This window comes from Bidens hawaiensis, unplaced genomic scaffold, assembly GCF_021521415.1.
Source record: "Bidens hawaiensis isolate Kalapana, Puna unplaced genomic scaffold, B.hawaiensis_p1.1 tig00010344_1, whole genome shotgun sequence".
Classification (NCBI taxonomy): domain Eukaryota; kingdom Viridiplantae; phylum Streptophyta; class Magnoliopsida; order Asterales; family Asteraceae; genus Bidens; species Bidens hawaiensis.
In genome coordinates, this window is record NW_027491784.1 from 333280 (window position 1) to 358205 (window position 24926).

Below are 24926 nucleotides of genomic sequence, written 5' to 3' on the forward strand. Positions count from 1 at the left end.
TAATTTTAGTAAGATTCCAAATTAGATTAATGCATGGAGAACATGCATCTAATTCTCTTAATAAAGATGTTATGTTACGTGTTGGGATAAGATACAAACCAAAATATACACTAAACTAAATTATTGAGTTTTAGTATCAATAAATTGTAAAGATATCATGGCAACCATTCGTCTATGTTGGAGTGGATATATAATATTCCAAACGAAAAGAGTTATATATATATATATATATATATATATATATATATATATATCCTAAGAGAACCCTTTACAAATTGAGAACTTTGAGAACCATTTTGGACCACAAAAAACACATTTAAAAAAAATCATAAAACAAAAAATAATAAAAATTTTAAAAAAGTAAAAAACCAAAATTCTTATATTTCATTCCGGTTTCATTAAAAAAATAAAAAATAAAAAAACGTCGTATTATACGCATATGTATAATTTTATATAATCTTTGGTTACGTAATATACATATATGTACAGTATCATTTATCTTAAATTATACACATGTGTACAAAAAAACATATAAATGTACATATATGTATATATTATACATATGTGTATATAATTTAGCTAAACCGAGTTTTTTTATGAAACAGGGATTATAAAATAAGAATTTTGGTTTTTTTACTTTTTTAATTTTTGTGTTTTTTTTTTATTTTATTATTTTTTTTATTTTTAGGTTTTTTGTGGTCTAAAATGGTTCTCATAGTTCTCAATTTCAAAAAGGTTCTCTCATGATCCTAATCCAATATATATATATGTATATATATACACACACACACAAAAAAAAGTATATAATATTACATTTTACATATTTTTGGTTTTATTTTATCACTTAATAAGAAAAACTAAAAAAAGTGAGGAACTAAAAAATTCTTTATTTTATATATATAAAAAATAATATAAAACTCGATTTCACATATAAAAAAATTAGTTTTGGCATAACAATTTTTGGACTTTTGTTTATAGATATATGTAAAAGACGTTCCAATAAAAAAATTATGTTTTTTTAACTGAAAATATTTTTTTTTAAACGGATTCTGCATGTGTTTATATGTAAAAGATTATGTAAAAATGTGTTTTTTACATGAAAAATGATTTTTTTTAGTATTTTTTTTACATGTAAAATGAAGAGTTCTCTAGTTTCCCATTTTTTTTATAATTCCCTCTTGAACATGCCCCATCATTTAATATTGTATGCATTGTTTTATTATGAGTTTTAGATATTTACATTTTTTTTTGCGTGTGCTTAGGTAGAAATTATTAAAATATCAAAATTGTAAGTGACTTCCATATAAACGTGACATGTAACTATATACTTCTCATCTTGTTCATAGTCAATGCGTTCAAAACATATTGATATTGATGTAATTTAAGACGTAGTGACGGATGCTTGACTTTTCGCCAGTGGACAAAAACGAACATGTGAACACTAGTCAAATAATGATAATTTATTTGTCCAGGTATGTTGAAATTAATCAATGCATCCAACATATGTACAGTGAGCTACCCAACTTAAACGATCGAACATCAAGAAAAAGTTCCAGTCTCTTAACAGTTTAGGCTTGCGTGACTACTGCTCGAGGCCATTGGCTTTTTGAGTTACTAAGGTAAAGCTATGCCTTTGATAAGCTGATATGTTCACTCGTTTTCCTTTGAGGAGTTACGGTTCTCTTATTTTCTGAAGGATTTTTTCACGAACACTTTGTATCTACCCTTGATTGAATAACCGACTGACCTTGTTTTCGAATCATTAAGGCTTCTATTATCCCATTCCAACTTTGATCTCATTAACCTTAATCAAACATCATATCTTTAGAATGCCCTTATGATCACTTCTAAAATCTCAAAAAATTTCAAACTTGATGAGGTCTGGTTTAAATCGCAAAAGTTACAAACTTGATCGATCTCGTCTCAATTAAATAGATCAATAGATTGTTTTTAGAGCATATCTTATGAACCTAACATTAGAATTTGACAATTTGTCTAGTTTTTATTTTTAAATAATAATAATAATAATAATAATAATGGACAAATCTTTATTATTATCTTTAGAATGCCCTTATGATCACTTCTAAAATCTCAAAAAATTTCAAACTTGATGAGGTCTGGTTTAAATCGCAAAAGTTACAAACTTGATCGATCTCGTCTCAATTAAATAGATCAATAGATTGTTTTTAGAGCATATCTTATGAACCTAACATTAGAATTTGACAATTTGTCTAGTTTTTATTTTTAAATAATAATAATAATAATAATAATAATAATAATAATAATAATGGACAAATCAATGGTTGAGTGATTGATGTTCGTCCCAAAAGTAACAAAACCATTAAAGTCTACACAATTGGTTAATGTTTATCTTCTTTTTGTGACATTGACACATTCCTAAAATGGAGAAGTCTAGATTTGTCATGTTGTAGGATTTGATTTTAACTATTATAGTGTTTTATGATGATAATGATATATCTAGTATATTTACCAAGTCATGTAACACGTTTTTGATATAGAACTATGAATACATTCTAAAAACAAACAATATCTTAAAGTGGGGTTTATTTTATTTAAAACTTTTAGCTTCCTTCACTTGGTTTTTTAAAACTAGGGGCGTATTTCATTTGTGTTATTCAAGTTTACCATAACTTTTAAGCATGGATGTAATATGTAAATAATAGACACGATAAGCTTGAAATGAGTCTGGACTCTAACTTAAAAATAGAGCTCATTTTATAAACATGTTTGAGCATGAGCTTCACACGCCGAGCTAGCTATCTCAAATAAAATCTAGAGATTAAAGAGCTTATTATTTATTTAAAAGTAATAAAAATTATTATTATTTTATGTAATAGATATAACAATAATAATATAATTAATATAATATCATGTATAAATTTATAATAGCAACCAACTTAATAATATATATTTGTTGAGGACATGTCCCCTCAGGACGAAGAGGCTGTAGTATGAAATTTATAAATTTATAATTTTTTTAAAAGTTTCAAATGTTTAATCACAACATTGGAAACTATTAAACTTACAAGTTAAGCTAGTCGAGTTTGAGCTTAGCTCGATTATTTAAAAGTTCAAACTCAGCTCAAAAATAGTTTTTCAAGCTTGAGCACAACTTGTTTATAATTAGTAATTACTTAGTTGTTTTATTTATATACATTCATAGTTATTGTTAATAGGGTTGAGTTCAAATATATAGTCGTCTAAAACTAGAAAGTCATAGTAAAGCTATCAAACGGATTCAGATTGAACTAAAACTAACACATTGGAACCGCCTCGTCGAACTCCACGATATTAGATTTTCAATTTCTAGCTTGTAGATTTTAGAACTTTTGTTTGAATCATTGTGTTTTTTTTATTTATTATTGTGTATTGTGTTATGTTTTGTTTAGAATTTTGTTATATTTAACGATCCATTATGCTTTCAGTCTTTGTATCTTTTTAGATGTAGGAGACTGTTTAGGATAACTTAGCCCATTATTAATATACTTATAGCCTTATAGGTATTGTTTTATATAAAACAAATATTGATACCAAATATTAAATAGGGAAGACTTTGACATCTTATCCCTTTGTTAGCAGATATAAACCCACAGACAGAAAAATACAACAAATTGTTTTGGACAATGGAATTATAAACATCCAAAACTTGGAGCATTTTTTTGTTTGGTCTATTTTTACATCTATCATCATCTTCATTAGCCATTTTTGTTTACTTTGTAAGCTTCTCTACACACACATTTTTGTTTTCTTGAAATATGACTCCTGAAGTATTAATCAAAGAGAGGATGGAGGTGAGGATTCATGAAAGTTTGGAAGAACTTAGCATGGATTTGGCTGATTATATAGAACAAATATACGAGGAATCGATCAAAGATCATGGCGTTTTTGCCGCTGCTCTATCGGGTGGATCGATTATTAGCTTGATGAGGTATGCCTTTCATGTTAAAGATTGTTGAAAACCATCAAATTGTTAAACCGAAGCAAGTTGGTCAGTTTGAGATTCATACATATATATAGAACAACATAATCTAGTTTCATTTTAAAAAAAAAGATGAATATAATATATAAGAATATAACCATAAACCTAATTTGAGCACATATAAAAACATACAAGTTAAAATCTGATACTAGTTTTATATTAGAATTCATTTTAGACCTCCAAAAACGTTGAGCCAAGCCACCATTAGTTATGAGTTTGGTCTGCTTTGAATCTTGGACCGTATACAGGACCGGACGCTTGACCTATTTTATTTATATATTTCATTTCAGTTGATCATGCACCCTTTTTAATCATTTTTAAAATCTTTAATATAAGTTAATGATTTAGAAGAACATAAAAAAATCAATTCAACCGTTAAATTGTCGAGCGAATAAATAACTAATCCAACTCTGCCGGTTTTGCTTGTTTACTAAAGCCTTGGTTAGCGGTTCAGCTAAAGTTGCCATAACACATACTGAATCGGACTATAAACACTCCTACTTCAAACACTTACGAGTATTATGATGTTGTATTGAATGAAAACAGGAAACTCACCGAAGCTCCCTATAACAAGACGGTGGATTGGTCAAAATGGTATGTATTTTGGGCGGATGAACGTGTTGTGGCCAAGAATCATGTCGATAGCAACTATAAGCTTGCCAAGGATAATCTTTTGTCAAAGGTAATATATTTGTACAAGTTTTGGTTCTAAATAGAGGTGTCCAAGATTTGACCCGCAATGGTTTTGGTATTCGTGTTGGATTTGACCCGCCAACATGTAAAACGAGTCGATTGACATCCCTAGTTTGGGTTTGAAGTTCATGGTTTGAAGAATATTATGTAACTAACTGGCATTTGCAGCTACCTATTGTTCCAAGCCATGTGCATTCCATCAACGATTCTCTGACCGCAGAAGAAGCTGCCCACAAGTACGAGTTTGTCATTCGCCAGCTAGTCAAAACACGAGTGGTCAACGTTTCTGACATCAACGACTGCCCAAAGTTTGACCTGATCCTTCTCGAGGTGGGCCCAGACGGCCATGTGGCGTCTCTGTTCCCTAACCACCCGGCCCTTGAAGAAAAAAACGAATGGGTGACGTTTATCACTAACTCCACAAAACCGCCACCTGAAAGAATCACATTCACACTGCCGGTAATCAACTCTGCAGCCAACGTGGTGGTGGTAGCAACTGGTGACGTAAAAGCAGAGGCTGTGCACATGGCAATCGATGACGTGGGCCCCGAATGCCCGGTTTTGCCAGCTAGGATGATTCAACCTTGTGTAGGAAAGTTGGTGTGGTTTTTAGATGTTGAAGCTGCTTCAAAGCTCACAAGGGTTTCTTAGTTAACAAATTTATATAATTTATAAAATACTTCTAATATAGTGTACTTAAAAATCTTTTATACATAATATAGTTACAATTTATACGCGCATAATATACACTTTAGTGCTTGTTAATATCTAGACATGACAACTTCAACCGTTTATTCATAAACGGTTGGCCATATATTATATCCAACCGGTCAAACAAATAAAATTTTAAGAAAAAAATATAAAAAGTGGTCAAATAGATCGACCGGTCACTTAGTTGGTCCATGTCATATACTATATCCAACTAGCCAAACACTTTTTTATTATTGCAGTTTACTTTTTGCAAGTGAGTTTATTTATTTTGCGCTTGCGAGCTGCGCTTTAACTACCTAGATGTAATTATAATATTATATAATTGTATTACTAAACTAATTATTTATGAAAATCAGAATAATGGACACAGAAAATGTTGGCAAGTCAACCTGACCCGACGTGTACCCTATAATAAAATTACTCGTTCCCGTTAACACAACCCGTTCATTTAACCACTCTAAGACATATCAGGTAAACAATGTTGATATTTTTCTCTCGTGTGTGATTGTTAGCAGTTTACCGTGAGAGAAAAGGTACAGACAAAATATTAGTATTTCAAATAGAAACTATACAGAATATGATTCTAAGGTAACATAATACGGTTAATACCTAGTCTACTTATGTTTTTCTATTTGCCAATTTTTTAGAAGCATATAACTGCAGCTGGTTACCATCAACAGCCACTGCAAACGCACCGGAGTCTGAGTCGTCAGCTGCTAAACATGACACCATGGCTCCTGGTTTCACAAACATAACACCAAAAAAAGGAATTAGAAAAAAAATCCATTTTTATTAAGAATATATTTCATAGTTTCTGTAATACTGGCACTTATAAGCATACCTGTGCAATGGGTGAGATAACCGAGCTTGGTACCAGTAGATAATTCCCAAACGTAAAGAGAACCGTCACATGTACCTATGATTCCATAACCTGATGATGCACCAACTACCGTGGCACTGCATAGAACAGAATTATATCTCGGTTAATAGTAATACACAAAAAGAAGCATCTGTATTCAAGAAGGATTTACTTAACGGGATTAATTTCATATATAACCTTACAAAACTGAAAATTTTCAAATATACCCGATCAAAACTAAAAATATCATATATATCGAACCTTTAATGAATTTTTACTTATTGGCCATTCAACCCCTTTCCATTATATTTTTTTAAATTCTAATTTTTATTTGGATTTTGATCGACATCGAAACTAAGCAAGCGAACCAAACTGCCGTCTCTCGTCTTTTGTTCTCTCGACAATAGATAGTCGAACAATGGAATATGTGTGTTCTAATCAGATAACCAAACTAGGTATAATAGCATGATAACAGAACGATAAGCAATCTAATTATTTGAGAAAACTATTGTTTATGAATAAAAATTAAAATCGGATATAAGAAATTTAAGATAAAAATGTATAAATAAAAGAATTTGAAGTTAGAAATAGTATATGTAACTTTGAAGTTTTAGAAGAAAAGGGTAAAATGGTCAATTATTACAATGTTTCTAATGCATTGGGTATATTTGATACTTTAATCACTTTGTAAGGGCGTATATGTATATAATAAATTTTCAACTTTTTAAGGACATATATGAAATTATAGGATTAATTTCTAGCTAATAAGAAATCATTGATAAACATCTACCGTGGATCCAAAGGTAATTCGGCAAACAGTTTATTTTCTGCCAACAATGCTAGCCTCCACGATCCAGTTGAACCGACTTCCAAATCTTTATGTGAATATTTATCAAAAGGATCATGATTTGAGGCAGATGAGACAAGAAGAACAAGTGACAGGCGTCCTTCGTTTACTGGAACAGAATCATGGTTGTCGTGTTCTAAACACCACCTTTGTGTTTCTTCCATGATGTCTTCCACTTGTTTCTTCCTACAAGCATCTGAGGCGGATAAAGGTTGACTAGGATGCCTATATAAACTGATTGGAACAAAAGGAAGAAATGAAGTTGTTGGAGCTGAAAATTTGGATACAAGTGTTCTTCTTGTTAAATCCCTGTACAATATTACAAAGTTCAGAAATGACAAAAATGCCCCTCTGTATAAGTTAACGATAATATGAAATAACAAGTTTAGAAGATGCTTACCACAAGCAAAAATCGCCAAATGCACTGTGACCAACAATGAGAGATGGAAATTTTGGTATTCTTTTCATCTTAACTATACAATTAGGCATGCAATCAGATGTTGACAAATGGCATCGGTCTATCGGAGCACTGAAAATGAAAAGTAAAGATGCAAATTAACTCAAAATACCTATGTTTGTGTTCGTTAAGAAAATGAGCATGTTTGTGCTCATTCGTTAACTGTATAACTGAACATAGATGAACAAACATAATTGAGCTAAAACCAGTTAAAGTAATGTGAATAACGTGTTGGGCTTAAAAAGTTATTAAAACTAGACTAACTTGTAATGGCCAAAAAACTTTAGATTAATATACTAACAAACGTACATGAACGAAGTAAACAAACGTTCACGTACATTAATGAGCGAACAAGACATGTGTTCATGTTCGTACATTTAACTAAATTAACAATTATTGTTCATGTTATTAACGAACTTTCCGTCAAACGGTTCATGAACTGTTCACTAAACATTCGGTTTGTTTACAGGTGTAGTCTTTAGTAAAATACTCAAGACACAATGATATTCAGGAGTAACCAGTCCTTTTTGGGACAGGCTAAGGATTGGTCTCAGGCCCATAACCATTTGTTCACCTCTACATGTGCAAATATAAAACATTTAAAAAAAAATTAAACCAAACATGTCAATGAGTCAATACGGGTACCAACCTCCACGACGAGTTCATGGTCCATAAGTTCATCTTTCCACTTTCTTCAGAAGCAACAAGATAATTAGGTTCACAAACTAATATGGAGCACACGTTGTCAGTTGTTTTCAGTTTGCATACCACTTGAACATATCCAAGTTTTACTTGCACAATTTTTACTGCATTCTTCTCAAAGCAATCTGAATTACACACCGAACATTTACAGTTCACACTGCCTTCCCTAAAAACATAAAAAAGATAATAACAACATGTCATTTATGACACAAACAGTAAGCTGAAAAGTTATATGACTAGTATCTATATTTATGTCGCAAACCTGCAGTAAGGAGCTTTAATGCTGTTCAGTAAAACAAGGGATTTTCCATCTGGAGTAAACTGTAAACTAGAACTATCCAAAGTAATCTGGTGAAAATTGGAAATGAAAATTAGTTACACGGATGGTCCCTGTAGTATGCATGAATTACGGTTTTGGTCCCAGGTTTGAAAAATTACATATGTAGTCCAACAGTTTGTAGTTTTGTAACACATTTGGTCGTTTCGCACCTAGTTAAAAGCAAAAGTTAACGACCATACAATTTGAGGACGGTCCTTGTTACATACCTGCAAACTATGGGACTAGATATGTAAGTTTTCAAACCTGGGGATCAAAATCGTTATCCTACATACCACAGGGACAATCTGTGTAATTAATACTAAAAATAAGTTGCATAAGCATCTAGACCATAAACTTAAAAGTGGCAAAATAACCGGGTCAAGCAGGTTGCGTAACGAGTCAAAAGAGATCATTTTTAATACAGGTCAAACGAGTTGGATCAGACTGAGTCAACTCGCCAATACTTTTTAGTCCATTACTTTATAATTTAGTAAATGAACAATATTGTTAGTATAAGAATCTAAAGATCCTTTAAATCAATTTAGGTAGTCAAAAGTATTTAAAAACACTTTGGGTGAATCTTGACCCGTTTCCGTTCTACCCACTTGACTTGAATGGCCCATTTTGCATAAAAAAGGGTCAAAATTGCACCTCTTATAAAAATAGAACGTTTTTGACTTACTTGTTTACCAGATGCGTTCATTGAAGTTGGTGAGATGATTGCTGTGTGACCAATAAATGAAGGGCATCCTCTGGTTTCTCCTTCAGTTGATGTCTTGTAAATAAACAATGTCTTTTCGTTTTCCATCAAATAGCCACATAAAACACATACAAATACCTCATTCCCTTTCGTTCTCAACATTACCATTGAAATTGGTGTTGGAAGCATATAACAGCCTACAAGTTCAAAGATATTATTTATCTCGTCATTAGACACCACTTTAACTTCCTCATTGTGCACCGTTTTAGTCTTGTCGTGTTTACTTATATTTTGACCCTGCAAAACTGAAGTCAAATCATCTACCTCTTGATCAGCGGTTAGCATAGAAGCCACATTGTTAACACTAACTTCCCGTTCTTCATGGAGCACTTCACGGGTGCATGAATCTATAGTGGAAGTACTTTGATCATCTTTAACAGCATCCATGATTTCACACTGATCATTCTCGAAACTATCAGGTGCAACAGTTGTTGAATCTTCTAAATCAGGTACGACTGAATCCATATTTGTACTTGTAAAAAGAGCACTTTCATTCTGCTTCTCAAATGTAACGTTTTCAGTAGAAGGTTTGTCTGGTATGTTAACTTCACCACTGTGCTTTTCCAAATGCTCAGAAGATTTGGCTGTCAATTCAGTATAATTAAAAGAATTTGTGTAAGATACTAACCTAGGAAACAATAAAAAAAATTAACTGCATAAAGATGTAACCGAATTTAATTCAATTACTATCTGGGGTAAGCAACTTTGATTCCACTCATAGAAACTCACAAAAACTTTATAAAACTTGCAAAGCGGTGTAACTTTTAGTCTTGACAGAAAGTAACCATTTTATCAGAGTCAAGTCCAAAATAGTCAGCATTTTTAAACATACTGACACAGCATATTCCACATCAGCATTTTGACCTGGTAACCTATTTGGGATACCTTAAATCTAATTTATAGAAAGTTTGAGAATATTGGTAGTAGAAAACAAAGTTGGTTGCCTGAAATAGACATTTGGACCACAATTTGGTTACTTTTCAAGGTAACCAAACTGCAGTAGATCATCCAAAGTAATCAAGTTTTCACACGCTTATCGTGCCCCTAAATGTCATTTCATTTGCACAACCTCTTCAATAACTTAACTTATATATCTATTGTAATAAAACGATAATATAACTTTTGGGAGTATATTTAACGTAACAATTGTTTATTAATTGTTTATGCTAAACCTGGAGGTTCATCTTCAAGAAATTGGTCAACCTCCTTTCTTTCCTTCTGGGACGTTCCATTAATATTTTTCTTTTTCTTTCTTGAAAAAGTCTTAAGCAAAGGAAGAGCTCTTGGAAGTAATAATGCTATCATTGAGTTGGATATATCCTGTCCAGCTGGATCTGAGTCACTCTTGTCATAAAGATCACTTCCAGTAGCAATAACCGTCTCATCTTTTGACTGGGAGTCGGTTACACATTGTTCAGAAACTAAAATTTGAGAAGAATTTAACTTTTCATTTAACGTGCAGGTACTTTCTTTGGGGATCTCCACCTCCAAATTGCATAAACTGTCTGCAGAGAATAATATAATCTTAACCCCAACAACAGAGAATAAAATAAATATTATAAAACTAGCAAATTATATAATATACCTAAGGTTAGATCCAAAGTATCGGGTCCATAGAGGTTCATATCATCCAACATCTGTGACTCTTTTTGAAGTTGCGGGTCTCCCTTTTCATCTTTTGAGGAAGTGAGCTCTGGTGTGCGGTTAAACTTCGACAAGTCATGCTGTGAAAAAGCATTTATGTGCTACATTAATTTACTACAAGTGAAGTTAAATATAATCCACCAAAATAAAACAAAAGAAGTTAGAATTATGTGCTGCTAAATATCAAGTCTTATCATAAGTAAATATTATACTCATTTTAAGGGCTCAAAATTTCCAGTTACAAGTTGAATATACGATCAGGATGACCTGAATATTCATTCATATGGCCTTATGGAATCTTTTTTGAACAAGTACTATAGTCATCTGGCCTTATACCTTATGGAAATAAATGAACATGTTCACATAGGCTTAAGAACTCATATTCAACTTAGAATAACAAAGATAATGGTGGAAATGTCTTACATGTTTTCAACGTTTAACAACTTAATATCTTCAAAGTTTAAGTTTAAGCAATTATTATACCCAAATGGCTTTATGCACTAAGGAAAAGACTAAACGTGCTCACTTAGGCTGAAAGACTCCTAGTTTCATTTTAGAAAAATAAAAATTAAACAGTCAAGATGACTCACAGTTTCCTGGCTTTTTAACAACTTTGCACCTTCTTCAGTGATTGCTTCTTGAACAGAACAATGTTTCTCTTTTTCAAGATGATCAGATGAAATAACTGAATCAACCTGAATCCCTTCTTCTGTTGGTAATAAATGAGATGTATTACTTTCATTCAAATTTGACGAACTTGAAAGAACCCCATTGTTATTGTTATGACTCCAGTCAAAACTCTGTCTGGTGTGTGGTTCTTGACCACTTTGTATCAGATCTTGAGGTCGCTCTCTTTTACGTCCAGGCCCACTAACTGATTTTACATGAATTTCTTTACGTTTATTACTTCTTTTCTCTTTAGTCTTGACTTTAACTGAATCCACTTGCAAATCAGGATATTTACTGTGGTGTTCGTCTGCTCCTTCAGGCTGTCCTTCACCAACAGCTAAAGATGGCGAACTGTTCTGTGTAATTTCGCTGACATTTGCCTTCAATCCCCGCAGTAATCTCATTACTTGGGGATTTTTGAACCCAAAAAGCTGCATTTGAAAGGAAGAAGTGTGTTTATCAAAATATGTGTTAGGAAAAAAGAACTTGCAATGGCTTAAGTGACACTTGCATCTTGTATGATTAACTTTGGAGTGTACTCTAATTTCTTTGCGTTTCTTCATGAGTATTTAGAAGAGAAAATATTAAAAAATTTACTAGAACAGCAAATGAAGCGATATAAGCATTTTTTTAGTTCTGAACTTTTTTCACTTGATCAACTCACTTAAAAAGTTACAAATAGATAGATAATCTAAATATACAATGTCCAGTATAGGTTTTGGTAACTGGTTTTCATTCTATTAATTACCATTGTAAATATTTATATTATTAACTTCAGTATATGCTTTTAATCTATAATCTTCAGGTTGTTTTGACACAATCCAACTTATAGTAGGATGGCACTGAACTCTTGGATTTGCTTAAAACATATTAATTGAATAGCATTTACCCATTTACTATTTCTTATTTCCGTTACTTATATTGCATTTTCCTAAACTTATTCTAAAAACTTATCAAGCACTATGACAGTTAAAGTAAGCAGGACCAACAATGTGCATGCAACTTCAGTCGTATAACAAATCCAGTTATGCTAAAAATGAGGAATATCAATTAGATGTATGCTTATGTGATCAATAATAATCCTCTATGAAATATAAGAAATGAAAACATATTATAACATAACTGAATGAAACCAGAATAAATACCTCTGCACCATCTATCTTGCATGAAAATCTCTTTCCACGCCAAAACTTTATGCGAACACTGCTTTTCTTTTGAAAACCCTCCCAAGCAATATCTGGAGTTTGACCAGAACACGATTGTCCATCTGTGGAACTAATCTGAAAAGTTAACTTATTATATTATTCTTTTTTTGGTAGTAATTCAAGCAACCAAAAGTCTTAGAAGCTCAGAAGTATTATAGAGTAATACACACACCACAAATTCAGGTCCTTTAAGTCCCTCAAGAATTGCCATCTTGTAGATATTCCCGTTATTCGCCCGATGAGCTACATATCCAACTGGATATGGATGTCTGTCTTTACCCTGACAACATAAAAGAATAATCAATGTAAAGTGGTACCGAAATATACGCTCTATCTCCTAGGGCTCTTAACTTCTAGCAGAAACAACTTATAAACATACAACAGCTTGCCCTGTAGAAAGTAAAACTACCCACTTCGGTTTATTCAAATAATCTTTCCTGATATTGCACTTGATATTAGCCACTCCAACAAATTTAATACAAAGTTTATTTGCAAAGATAACCTTTAAGATAAATGCACTATATGCCCTACGCAAGTTCACTATGATTGTAAGTCGCATGCCCTCGGTACCAGCTAAGTTGGACATTAATAACATAAAACTGTTTGTGTGACGTCAATTATTAAAGTTAAAATCAGATACAGAGAGCTAGGCGTGCAAACGAGCCGAGCTGCTCGTGAGCTACTCGAGATCGGATCGATAAAAAGGTCGAAATAAGCCGAGTTTATTCAAGCTCAAGCCGAGCCCCAACCTCAAGCAAAGCGTGTTTAGTTATTGAACTAGGACTCGAGCCGTGTATGGGAAGCTCGTTTAGGCTTGTCAAGCCTTAACGAACCTAGAGTATTTTTAAGATTTTAAATCTATCAGACATATATATATATATATAATTTCATACTGAACGGCCAAGCTCAAGCCGAGCTTTGGCTCATTTAAGGTACTGCACACAAGCTCAAGCCATGCTTAGGCTCGTTTAAGGTTTTTCTCATATCCTATAATAACAATTAAAAATGTATATAACTTAATTAATAAATAATAAACGAGCCGAGACCGAGCTGAGCTCAAGCTTGAAAAATGACTAACAAGCCGATCTCAAACTTTAAAAAAAGAGCTCGAAACGAGCCAAACTCAAGTTCCAGCTCTCGTAAGTCAAAAACCTAATTCAATTTGCATCAGTAATTCAATGGCAGTACTAGGTCTATCAGTAATCGACCTGCATTTGCCCAAACTTAATTCAATTTGCATCAAATTCTACCTTAAGCCCGTTTAAGACTTTTCTCAGAATAGGTAAAATCTAATTAACAAGTAATAAATGAGCTGAGTCCCAGCCTAGCTCAAGCTTGAAAAAACGACTGACGAGCCAAGCTCAAGCTTTAGAAAAAGAACCGAACTCGAGATCGAGCTCTGTAATGCAAAACCTAATTCAATTTGCAAGGAATTCTACCTTAAGCTCGTTTAAGGTTTTTATCAGAACATATAACAATAATTAAAATGTATATAACTCAACTAACAAATAATAAACTAGCCGATTCCGAGCCTAGCTCGAGCTTTGAAAACGGCCAAGTCAAAACCAAAACAAACCGAACTCGAGCTCCAGCTCCAGCTCTAGTAAGTCAAAACTAATTCTAATTACATTGGTAATTCAATAACAATACTAAATCTATCAGTAATCTACCGACATTTGCCCTAACCTAATTCAATTTGCATAGGATTCTACCTTAAGCTCGGTTAAGGTTTTTTTCTCGGAATACATAAAAATAAATAAAAATGTATATAACTTAACTAATAATAATACTAATAATAAACGAGCCGAGTCCGAGCCTAGCTTGAGCTCAAAAAACGACTAACGAGCTGAACTCGAACTCGAGTTCGAGCTCTCGTAAGTAAAAACCTAATTCTAATTGCATCGGTAACTCGGTAAGCTACCTTCATTCGCCTAAACCTAATTCTAATTTGCAACCAATTCTACCTTCAGCTCATTTAAGATTTTTCTCAGAATATATAACAATAATTAAAATGTGTAACTCTGATAACAAATAATAAACAAGCCGAGTCCAAGCCTAGCTTAAGCTTGAAAAAACGACTAACGGACTGAGCTCAAAACAAGCTGAACTTTAGCTCAAGCTCTCGTAAGTCAGAAGCTAATTCAATTTGCATCAAATTCTACCTTCAGCTTTTTTCTCAGAGTATATAACAATAATTAAGAATGTATACTGCCTAATTAATTTATAATTAATAAACGAGCCAAGTCCGAGCTTAGCTTGAGCTTGAAATAACGATTAACGAGCCGAGCCGAGCTCTCGTAAGTAAAAACCTAATTCAATTAGCATCGGTAACTCAATCGCAATACTAGATCTATCGGTAACCTACCAGCATTAGCCTAAAACTAATTCTAATTTGCATCGGATTCTACGATTAATATAATTAACTAACATACAGCTCGTGTAAATTAAATAATAATTAATAAATAATAAAGTATTAATAAAATGAAATAACAAACCCTAGACGAACTCCAGTACTTCTTCTCCCACGGACCGTCGTACAGCTTTCCGATTGAAACGATATCCAGACCGTCCGATTTCTCCATCTGCAATATCACTCTGTGTGTGTGTGTGTGTGTGTGGAATGAGAGAGAGAAAGTGATGAGTGTGAAAAAGTGAAATTATTATTATGGCGGGAATGGGGAATTGGAGGGAATAAATAGTGGTTCGTGTTTGGTTCTTAATTAACTAGATGGCGACACGTGTAAATAAAATTTGATTGTTGAATTAAAAAAAAAAGTAATATCGCCAGGTAACCCACGTGACAAGCGGAAATACTTACAAGTCAGTCACCACTATAGTTTTTAGACATTGATACAAATTTTATTCTTTAAATATATACGATTTATAGATCAGGTCTTTTAAAAAGTTTATATACCGGTAGTGTTCTTTATATGACAAAATACATTCGTTTTTTGTTATTATACTGTCATCCAAAAACTCAGTTAAATCCAAACATGCAAAGACTTCGATTTTTGTTTAGCATATTTTATTTAGCTTCTTTTTCTAATGATATATTTAGTTTGTTTTTTAATATGCGTAAAAAGATAAAAATGTCCTCACATGCCAAAAATTAACGGGTTTTTGGATGCCAGTGAGTTAGAAGAACGAAAATCAAACAAACATGACATGTAAAGGACATCGCCTGGAAAGAAACTTTTTAAAGGGCCTGATCCGTAAATTGAATATGTTTAAAGGACAAAATTTGTAATCATGTCAAGTTTTTAAAAGTCGGTAAATTTGGATTGAAAAAGTTAGCGCAGGTATAATTTTGCGTACTTTCTGTTGTAGGTGTATGTTAGTTCGTTTTTTTTTTTATAATATTTTGGGCTCCTAACTACTTGCTAAGAGTTTTTCATTATGGTTTTTAATATATTTGGCTTTTCAAAAAGAAAATGAATTACTATATGTTTAATTGGTGGTTTTCGATCTTTTATGTCATTTTGATTGTTTTTGAGGTGTTTAGAATTTCGGATATTTTGATTATTACGATGTAATAAACTTGTATAATTTGTTTAAAGTGTGTTTTAACCGGACAGAAGCGTAAATCAACATAAGGCGACTAAACTCTAAAAAATACAGGTGAGGCGTGGTATGAGAAAAAAATAATAATCTTGTACTTTAATCACATTTCACCATGTTGCTTTTGTGCACTTCTAGCTTCTTTAAAACCAAGGTAGTGTTTTATAAAAATTGTTTGTATAGTTGGTTATAATAATCATATTATTGTTTCTAAGTCTGAAAAAGTTTGATTATCTAGTCTTTAATTTTGATGGTGGAACCTTAAAATATTTAAAGACTTTAAAATTTAGCATATTACATTGTTTGAAACTATTATTTTTTTTATTATTTTTTTTTTTAAATTTGATACTTCTTATTTTTATTTACGTAATGCAATATTTTAAAAAAGTACATAAAAAACAGTTATATTCACCAACCACCACGTTGTCCCTAGCCTGCTGGCCACCTCATTTGTATCTGGGTGTGTACTTCTTACACATTTACCACATAATCCTTGTGTTTCTCTTATGTATGATTACGATTCTATCGTATATGTCTTTTTCACCCGTTAAAAATAAATAAATTAAGGAGCTAGAAATTTATGTGTGTTACCGTTTTTACGTAAAGAGAAAAGAAGAAAAGATAGTCAAAGAAGAACTATACTTTGACTCTTTGCTACCTTAGTTGTTGTAAGTTCATTTATGAGCTAGCAGCTTGGATTTAAACAATCCTCTTAATCTATAAAAAAAAACACATTGCATGAGTTTGATGAATTTCCACATTATATATATATATATATATATATATATTTAAAATGCAATCTAAAGTCCTCTCACAAAGTGCACTGTAGCTAAATGTACTTATTAACAAGCATTCAGTACCAACAATTTAAGTGTTAGCATCTTGGTATTGTCGAGATTTTTGGATTTTTACGTCTACTTATTGATTGAATTTATCTATTTTTAGGTCGTCCATTGGTATTTCCTTTTAATTATATATGCGATTTGAATTAGGTTTTAGTTGTTAGGCAGTTGTTTACCCGTGGCCACACCCTCCGATTTTCAATGTATATCATTGAAAATAATCAAATATCGATTGAATGAGATGTTTGCTGTTTACCGTTGCCCACCATTCTTGATTTATATTTAAAGCTATAGTTTCTAATGTTTTGATAAATCTTACTTAGGTGCTGTTTGTTTTTGCAGACATAAACTGTCTGCAAGCTGATTTCATCTGTTTTCATGTCTGCAACTGAAGATGTGGTCTGAAGATCTGCAAGCTGAAAATATAAGACTGTTTGTTTTTATAAGCTGATACTGTCTGCATAACTGTCAAACTTATCTCACAAGATAGAAGTCATTTATTCAAGTTACATCTAGTTTTTAGTCTTTGCTTGCCATGCCGATTTGGTTTTGGTGGGTGGTGGAAGGTGGTGGTGGTGGATGGTGGTAGTGGCGGCGGACGGTGGGTAGTGGCGGTGGATGGTGGTGGTGGACAATGGGTGGTGGTGATGGATGGTTTTGGTTGGTGGTGGACGGTGGTGGTGATGGATGGTGGTGGTGGTGGGTGATGGATGGTGGTGGTGGCGGTGATGGATGGTGGTGGTGGTAATGGATGGTGGTGGTGATGGATGGTGGGTGGTGGACGGTGGTGGTGATGGATGGTGGTGGTGGTGGCGGACGGTGGTGGTGATGGATGGTGGGTGGTGGACGGTGGTGGTGATGGATGGTGGGTGGTGGACGGTGGTGGTGGCGGTGATGGATGGTGGTGGTGGCGGTGATGGATGGTGGTGGTGGTGGCGGACGGTGGTGGTGATGGATGGTGGGTGGTGGACGGTGGTGGTGATGGATGGTGGGTGGTGGACGGTGGTGGTGGCGGTGGATGGTGGTGGACGGTGGCGGCGGGGTACGGGGGTGGTGGTGGCGGCGTACGGTGGGTGGTGGTGTTGGCGGACGGTGGTAGGAGCAGTGGATGAGAGGGTGGCTGCAAAGGGAGAAGAGTAGGGTTTTTTTGTGAAGATGTTTTAAGCAAGATTTCCTTGCTTTTCTTTTAAGATGAAAGAAGATAACTTCAGATCTGTTTTAAGAAAAAAAACAAACAGTCTTCAAGGGTAATGTCTGCGCGCCTGCAGACATTAGCTCCCTTGAAGATGTTTGAAGAAAAAACAAACACCCCCTTAGTTTCATGAGGTTACAAGCTAATAAGTTGACATAATGCAATTATATCTTATAATTATGAGGGTGTTGGTTGACAAAATCATTAGATGGAGTATAAAACTATCATAGTAACATTGGCATGAAACATTCGTGAATGAAGAACAAATTTATGTTATCTCTTGATCTGCTTCCACTCCTATTTTTATAGGGATCATATACAAAATTATGTATGTGTACATTTGTGGGATTGTTTGACTTTGTTTAAGCCTTATACAATCATTTATATGCCTCAATATTTGACGGATCCTTATTTCTTTTTTCCCCTTTTTCAGTGGTGTTTGTGAAGTTCCAACCTGTTGGCTTTAAGGTTGTCTCTCTTTCAAATTTATCTAATTGCGTCTTCTTACATCTTTATGTTTTATTAGTTTCAACTTCTGAGTGTTGTTGTCTATGACTTTTGATGTTGAGGTGATTTTTTGTGGTCTCTGTTATGTTTCATTGTGCGTGTTTTGGTAATTTGTTATGTAGGTATTGGACGTGGTTTAAGAGTTGGCATCTGCTTTCATTTGTTTATTGCCGTTATAGGATCTTGCTAAGTTTTCATTCTTGCCATTTTGTCTCGGTTGCGTTATGTCACCTCGAAGAAATCGCATTGCTTTCTTTGCGTTTTCGGATTACTAGAGTTTATGGCCATTAACTACTTTTTGTTTATAATTTATTATTCTTTATTTTCTGTTACTTCATGTGCAAATATGAAAGAAGTTTAGATAGAAAAACATGCTAACTCTTCTATCTCAAGATGATTAGATGAATTATAATAAGGTCATGTAAGCTACCAATAAAAAAGGTTGTTTCTCTTGTCTTTGCATTCTAGGTCGTCATGACTTTCACGTTTATTAAGTTATGTTGTATGTTGTTGATTATAACTTTGTTATTCTATAATTGCGTTCTTTATATATTAGGATTCATATAAATGCGTTGTTAATAAGGTGTATTAATTAGGAAATTAGAGTAGTTGTTTGTTGCTATTTTTATTCCTGAAAAAATGTAAAAAAACTTACGGTATATTAGTTTGCTCACTTTTATGTTACTGTTTCATTTGCATATCCTTTAAATATCTATTATATGAGTATTTAACTTTTTTTTTTGCGTTTTGTAATTTATTCATTTTATGTTAATGGTCTATTGGGTTATTCATGGAGTTATGGTTTCAGGGTGATTATTCTGGAGTATTTCGGATGTGGTACGAGTTGTTTGACAAGTTGGGGTCTTATGAAGATGTGTTTGCTTTAGAAAGTAACACTCGCAAATCCCTTTTATCTTTGTAATCCATAGAGTAGTTGCTTTAGAAAATACTTTATCTTCAGTAATTACGAAACCATCAATGTGAGGAACTACATTTATAGCTTGCAATATCCATAAACTTAACTTATACAATGGTACAAACTTGGCCTGCCGCAACGTGCGGGTACGGTAACTAGTTATTATTTAAATCACACATATGGTTTGAACTAACCCTTTGATGAGTCATGAAATCTTTCCAAATTCATCAAACTAGAAAACAGTTAGCAGTCTTTTCAAACACATTAAAAACAACCATAACATCAAATATATTTGACACTTCGCCATATATATTTGGTGCTTCTCTCTCTCCATCATCAATCACCAAACTTGCCATGTTTAAGAAAAAAGAGGAGGTTAACAAACCCCTAATACAAATTCATAAACGTGAATTGCATTACACTAGTTACAAAAGGTAATTATGACGGGAGGTTTGTACCTACTCATTAATTGCATTGAATTCTAGAAGCCCGTTTATAATAAGGACCTAAGCATGTGTTATGTCCCAGACATAGTAACCATTAGTATGACTTTCATACTACGTAAGGATTATTTGCGTAATTTCAACCCGATTAAAACAACCACCACGTGTTTTTTTTTAAATAAACATGTTTTAACTAAATAGTAATTCATGTATACTAACAACATAATTGGAAAAGGATGTTTTGGGATTATTAGGAAGCAAGCATCATAATCAGTATAATAATTAAAGCAAACATTGAAACATATATGCAACACATTTTTGCATACTTTGGTCACTTTTGATTACTTATTTGTTTAACAAATGTCAGTTTCTCTTAGGTGGTTTTCACTTTCCTCTCAAGTCTCAAATAGGTACAAATTATGTCCCAATCCATGTGTTTAAAGGAGTGAATTTTTACTGTGCAAACAGTACAACCATTTTGTTGATCAACCAAAAATATAGTCAACTTTAATTTGAAAAACAAATATTGAGTAAAATAAACTCTTCTAGATATTTAATATTTTTTTTTAACTTTGCAAAGTAATAAAAGTAATCAAGGTGACTTAATTGAAAAAAAATCTATCTATCTATATAATTGCCTACCATGAAATCCTACGTGTCGCTCTCAGGTTGTTCCCTCATTCTCTAGAGCCATCAGATTGCTTGATTTCTAAATGGAGGTTCCTCATCATTTGACCCGAAATCGCGGGTATGGGTCTTACCAAATTCAGATAGTCTTTAAATAGATTATAACATCCCATTTATCTGTGAAACTATTTCATAATCAAACAACAATTTTCGCGGGTCATGGGTCTCACCAAACCCTGATAAACCTTAAACGGGTTATAACATCTCTTTTATTTGTGAAATAAGCATATAATCATCAAAGAATAATTTCCACAGGTTATGGGTCTTACCAAACCCTAATAGCTCTCAAATGGGTTATATAAGATCTTATTTATTGGTAAATGATTTCATCCTCAAACCCTAATTTAATTTATCTTCTTTACATGTTCTCCATTGCTGGTATATCATCTCCATCGCCGGTTAACTTCCGATACTACCCGCCATCGTCAACTACATCAACGTCCCTTTTTTCATTAGACAAATATCTGTGTTCATGTTTGTTCATTTTAAAAAAAAATCAACATGTTCGTGTTCGTGTTCGTGTATTTTTGTTCGTTAAAAAATCTAAAAAACCTACACATCTCAATTGAAAATACCCAAACGCAAAAAAATATAATAACAAACTAATATATATGTATTAAATTAAAACAAACTACGTTAATACATAAAATAAATCATCATAAAATAACAAAACGATTAAAAACAAAACTTAAATAAACTCCCGTAACACGAAAGGATCAAACTAGTAAGATTATACACTTATATTTATCATATATATTCTTTTCTATTATACTGGATATATAATTAACGAAATCAATAAATATGGGTATCTTAAAAGCAATTTTAATACTTAAAAAATACCAATAAAACTGAATATAGTCAGATGACATTATCAAAACTTCAATTTGTTAGACATGAATTTGCATTAACATATTCAACACAATTTCCTACTTTAATTAACCTTATTGTGTAGCACTAATTTTTTAAAATATTTATCCAAATCATCATCATCACACACACATGCCACACATATAGAGAAAATGTAATTATACACGGTCATTTTAACGAATGAAGTGTAGTAATCGACATGCCTTAGAACGAGGGGTATATGTGTATGCATTATAACCACGCACAATTTTATAAATTATTCATAAATTATACAACAGATATAACTATGTATGAACAACAACTATGAAACATGAATATAAATTTACCCACAATGATATAACTTAAAAGAGAGATAAATTTAACCGTGTGTGGGCATGTCTTTGTGTATCTTCTAAAAATGTGTAATATAAGAGTTTGCCTTTCAATTTTTTTATCACATATTTCTCCCAAAATCTATGTATAGCATGATGCATTATACAAAATCCTAGCTACAACATGTATAAGACATACAATACAGAATAACAGACCTCAATTTGTAATACATTTCTTTAAAGAGGTTTAACTTATATTACTATTAAACTAGCTAATGAGAAAGTGATTACTTTCAACATATAAGTATTTGTGATGGTGAATAACTAAGATATGTATATACTAACAGTCCAAATTACTCATAGTGTGGTTTCTAACTATACTTATTAGGCTGAGGGGTGTGGGGGGCGCGAGAGGGGGCGCGAGTGGGGGCTCCAGCCAATAATATTGTGACGTGTGGCAGAGAGAGAAACTTGATAAGATGGGTGTTGGAGCCCCCGCTCGCGCCCCTGGCCATGGTGTGGAGGGGCGCGAGCAGGGGGCGCGAGCGGATTTTTTTTTTATTTTTTTATAAATGTATTCAAAAAACGTATTATTAAAAAAACTGGACTGTGCTTAAACGTATTATTAAAGAATACACACAATTACACACTGGACTGTGTGTAAACTTGTCTTGGCTTGTGCTTAATCTCTTAGGCTTTGTCTTTTTGTGTATGTATATATTATATATATGCAGGTACAATATGTACGTATTGATGTAGGAATATTAATGTAACAACTAATATATAAAAACATGTATCCTGTAAAGCAAAAGAAAAGCCGGTTTTGAAAGCTGTGTGTAGCAGGAGGAGAAGAAAAGAACAATTATGAGCCCAACGGCTATATTTAACATTCCCAAGCTCTCTTCACGCTATTCCCAGCCGCGAGGCCTCTTGCGCCTGCCTTGAAAGCCGTGCTCGCGCCCCTCTCGCGCCCCTCTCGCGCCTCAGTGGTGTGGTGCTCGCGCCCCGGGGCGCGAGAGGATGGGCTCACGCGCCCCCTCTCGCGCTCCACACCCCTCAGCCTTATTAGTTGCTTAAAAGGATAAAGTCAGGTGTAGAGACTAATTATGCATTAAAATATGTTGATAAAAAAAGACTATTTTATAATTTATATAATTATTATGATGGAAATTGGAAAGAGTGATAAGAACTTGTTCAACAAAGAATTTAATACTAGGGCTGTTTAATAAAGTAAAACACAATGATTTAGTATTGAATGATTTAAGTTCTTGAAAATCAAAATGTTTGATAAGTATTCACTATGTGTGCAATAAGTCCATGCTTTGATCATTTGATGCAATATCGAGAAGGTATTGGCTCTCTCTCAATGACGTGTTATTTGCTTTTAAAACTATATAGATTTTAAGTAAAATTTTGTTTTTATTGTAAAGTTAAAATGAATGAAAAATAAATAAATAAAAGTAATCACATTTGCTTTGAAAAAGGTTGAAAACATTCAATCACCTCTACTTTACATGATCTTCCCCTTGATTGATGGTCATAAAAATATGTTCAAGAAATTGTTAAAATTAAAATTTAATATTTTTCATAATATTATTGAAGAGGTAGGTCCCAGCAGAGCCCAGTTGGACCCGCAAGACTCACCTTGAAGAGGGACGTTCGCGCAAGGACCAACTGGTTACGCAGGACCCACCATGCTCAGAGATGAAGACCTTACGCGCAGTACGCCAGCTGTTCCCGCAGGGAAAGCCTCCCAATGGTGAAGTATCCCGCCTGTCCCCGCAGCTGCGGATACAAGCCATCAGGGAAGACTACCCGCACTAATAGCAAGGCTACACGCACAAGGCACTAACACTCAATAATTCAGTGTCACCTGAAGAAACGAGCAAGGCGGGAATACTCCCGCCCAAATGAGCCAGTCCGTATGCTTCTGGAAGATCTTTTGTACTATACCTGCCAAGGTATGGACAAAATAGACAAGATCTGACCAAAGCAGCCCATGAACCAATCACAGGGTGACAGCCCACCGACAACAGTACGAGGAGCATGCTCTAATACTGTTTGTCACTATTAGCCGTTGCCTACTCACCAACCCTTGTCGTGGCACGCACATAGCCTGCAGTTGATGGAAAGGGAACAGTACACAGCCGGCCTTGTCGCTATCAGCCTCTGCCTACCCACCAACCAGCATGGCACGTGCGTAGCCCATAGTTGGTAGAGCAGGAATATTATACAGCTGGCTGTACCTGCTTGGAAACCTACCTTCGGCTATAAATACTCCAACACCTTGGAACGGTATGATCATCTGGTATTTTACCTTCACTAGCTATTTCTCTCGATATACACTTATATTCAGAGGAATCTAGTCTGATTCTCACGCCGGATGGTGGTCACAAGGAGGAACCCCTCCCCTTCTCAGTGACGAGCTCACGGTGTCTGTTTTGCAGGTCATCTGAAGAACATCCTTCTTTGCCGGACCTAACTCTCGTGGGAAATATCTATTTAACCCCCAGATTATCCGTAATCTGCCGGGGTCACTTAGTGTTTCTTCAATTATACTTATTTTTCATAATATTTTGAAGGAATATGACACTACAAAGTACAAATTACTAGAAGACTTTTAAGTTTTATCAATAGCAAGAGAACAATGTATAGTTGTAAAAGTATTTTTGATGGATACCTTAAAGAATCCACACATTTCAAAATAAACACCATATACATTATTGTCAAATATCAA

General features: G+C 33.6%; 3 protein-coding genes across 3 annotated transcripts; 1 reads left to right on the forward strand and 2 right to left on the reverse strand.

The window, feature by feature from the left end:
• Positions 1–3626: 3626 nt before the first annotated feature.
• Positions 3627–5620, forward strand: LOC143534795 (putative 6-phosphogluconolactonase 1). The gene is made up of 3 exons (XM_077029201.1): positions 3627–3949; positions 4547–4682; positions 4862–5620. The coding sequence occupies exons 1-3, from the start codon at positions 3777–3779 to the stop codon at positions 5342–5344; spliced, it is 792 nt and encodes a 263-aa protein (XP_076885316.1). The 5' UTR covers positions 3627–3776; the 3' UTR covers positions 5345–5620.
• A 402-nt stretch (positions 5621–6022) lies between these two features.
• On the reverse strand, positions 6023–9983 carry LOC143534815 (uncharacterized). The gene is made up of 7 exons (XM_077029217.1): positions 9271–9983; positions 8532–8617; positions 8217–8435; positions 7511–7639; positions 7054–7419; positions 6246–6361; positions 6023–6141 (listed from the first exon to the last, which is right to left on the reverse strand). Exons 1-7 carry the CDS (start codon positions 9811–9813, stop codon positions 6023–6025), a joined length of 1578 nt encoding a protein of 525 aa, XP_076885332.1. The 5' UTR covers positions 9814–9983.
• A 33-nt stretch (positions 9984–10016) lies between these two features.
• LOC143534796 (uncharacterized) lies at positions 10017–15613 on the reverse strand. The gene is made up of 6 exons (XM_077029202.1): positions 15362–15613; positions 13039–13146; positions 12807–12941; positions 11583–12092; positions 10934–11072; positions 10017–10853 (listed from the first exon to the last, which is right to left on the reverse strand). The coding sequence occupies exons 1-6, from the start codon at positions 15446–15448 to the stop codon at positions 10510–10512; spliced, it is 1323 nt and encodes a 440-aa protein (XP_076885317.1). The 5' UTR covers positions 15449–15613; the 3' UTR covers positions 10017–10509.
• Positions 15614–24926: the final 9313 nt, after the last annotated feature.

Bases quoted from the DNA above. Each gene is read 5' to 3' on its own strand.
- LOC143534795 (XM_077029201.1), top strand. From the start codon at position 3,777: ATGACTCCTGAAGTATTAATCAAAGAGAGGATGGAGGTGAGGATTCAT. The intron at 3,950-4,546 runs GTATGCCTTTCA...GAATGAAAACAG, and splicing joins TCGATTATTAGCTTGATGAG to GAAACTCACCGAAGCTCCCT. The intron at 4,683-4,861 runs GTAATATATTTG...TGGCATTTGCAG, and splicing joins AGGATAATCTTTTGTCAAAG to CTACCTATTGTTCCAAGCCA.
- LOC143534815 (XM_077029217.1), bottom strand. From the start codon at position 9,813: ATGGATTCAGTCGTACCTGATTTAGAAGATTCAACAACTGTTGCACCT. The intron at 8,436-8,531 runs GTTTGCGACATA...TTATGTTTTTAG, and splicing joins ATTAAAGCTCCTTACTGCAG to GGAAGGCAGTGTGAACTGTA. The intron at 6,142-6,245 runs GTATGCTTATAA...TTGTGAAACCAG, and splicing joins TTATCTCACCCATTGCACAG to GAGCCATGGTGTCATGTTTA.
- LOC143534796 (XM_077029202.1), bottom strand. From the start codon at position 15,448: ATGGAGAAATCGGACGGTCTGGATATCGTTTCAATCGGAAAGCTGTAC. The intron at 11,073-11,582 runs GTGAGTCATCTT...GCTTTTTCACAG, and splicing joins TGTTAAAAAGCCAGGAAACT to CATGACTTGTCGAAGTTTAA. The intron at 10,854-10,933 runs GTATATTATATA...TATTCTCTGCAG, and splicing joins TACTTTGGATCTAACCTTAG to ACAGTTTATGCAATTTGGAG.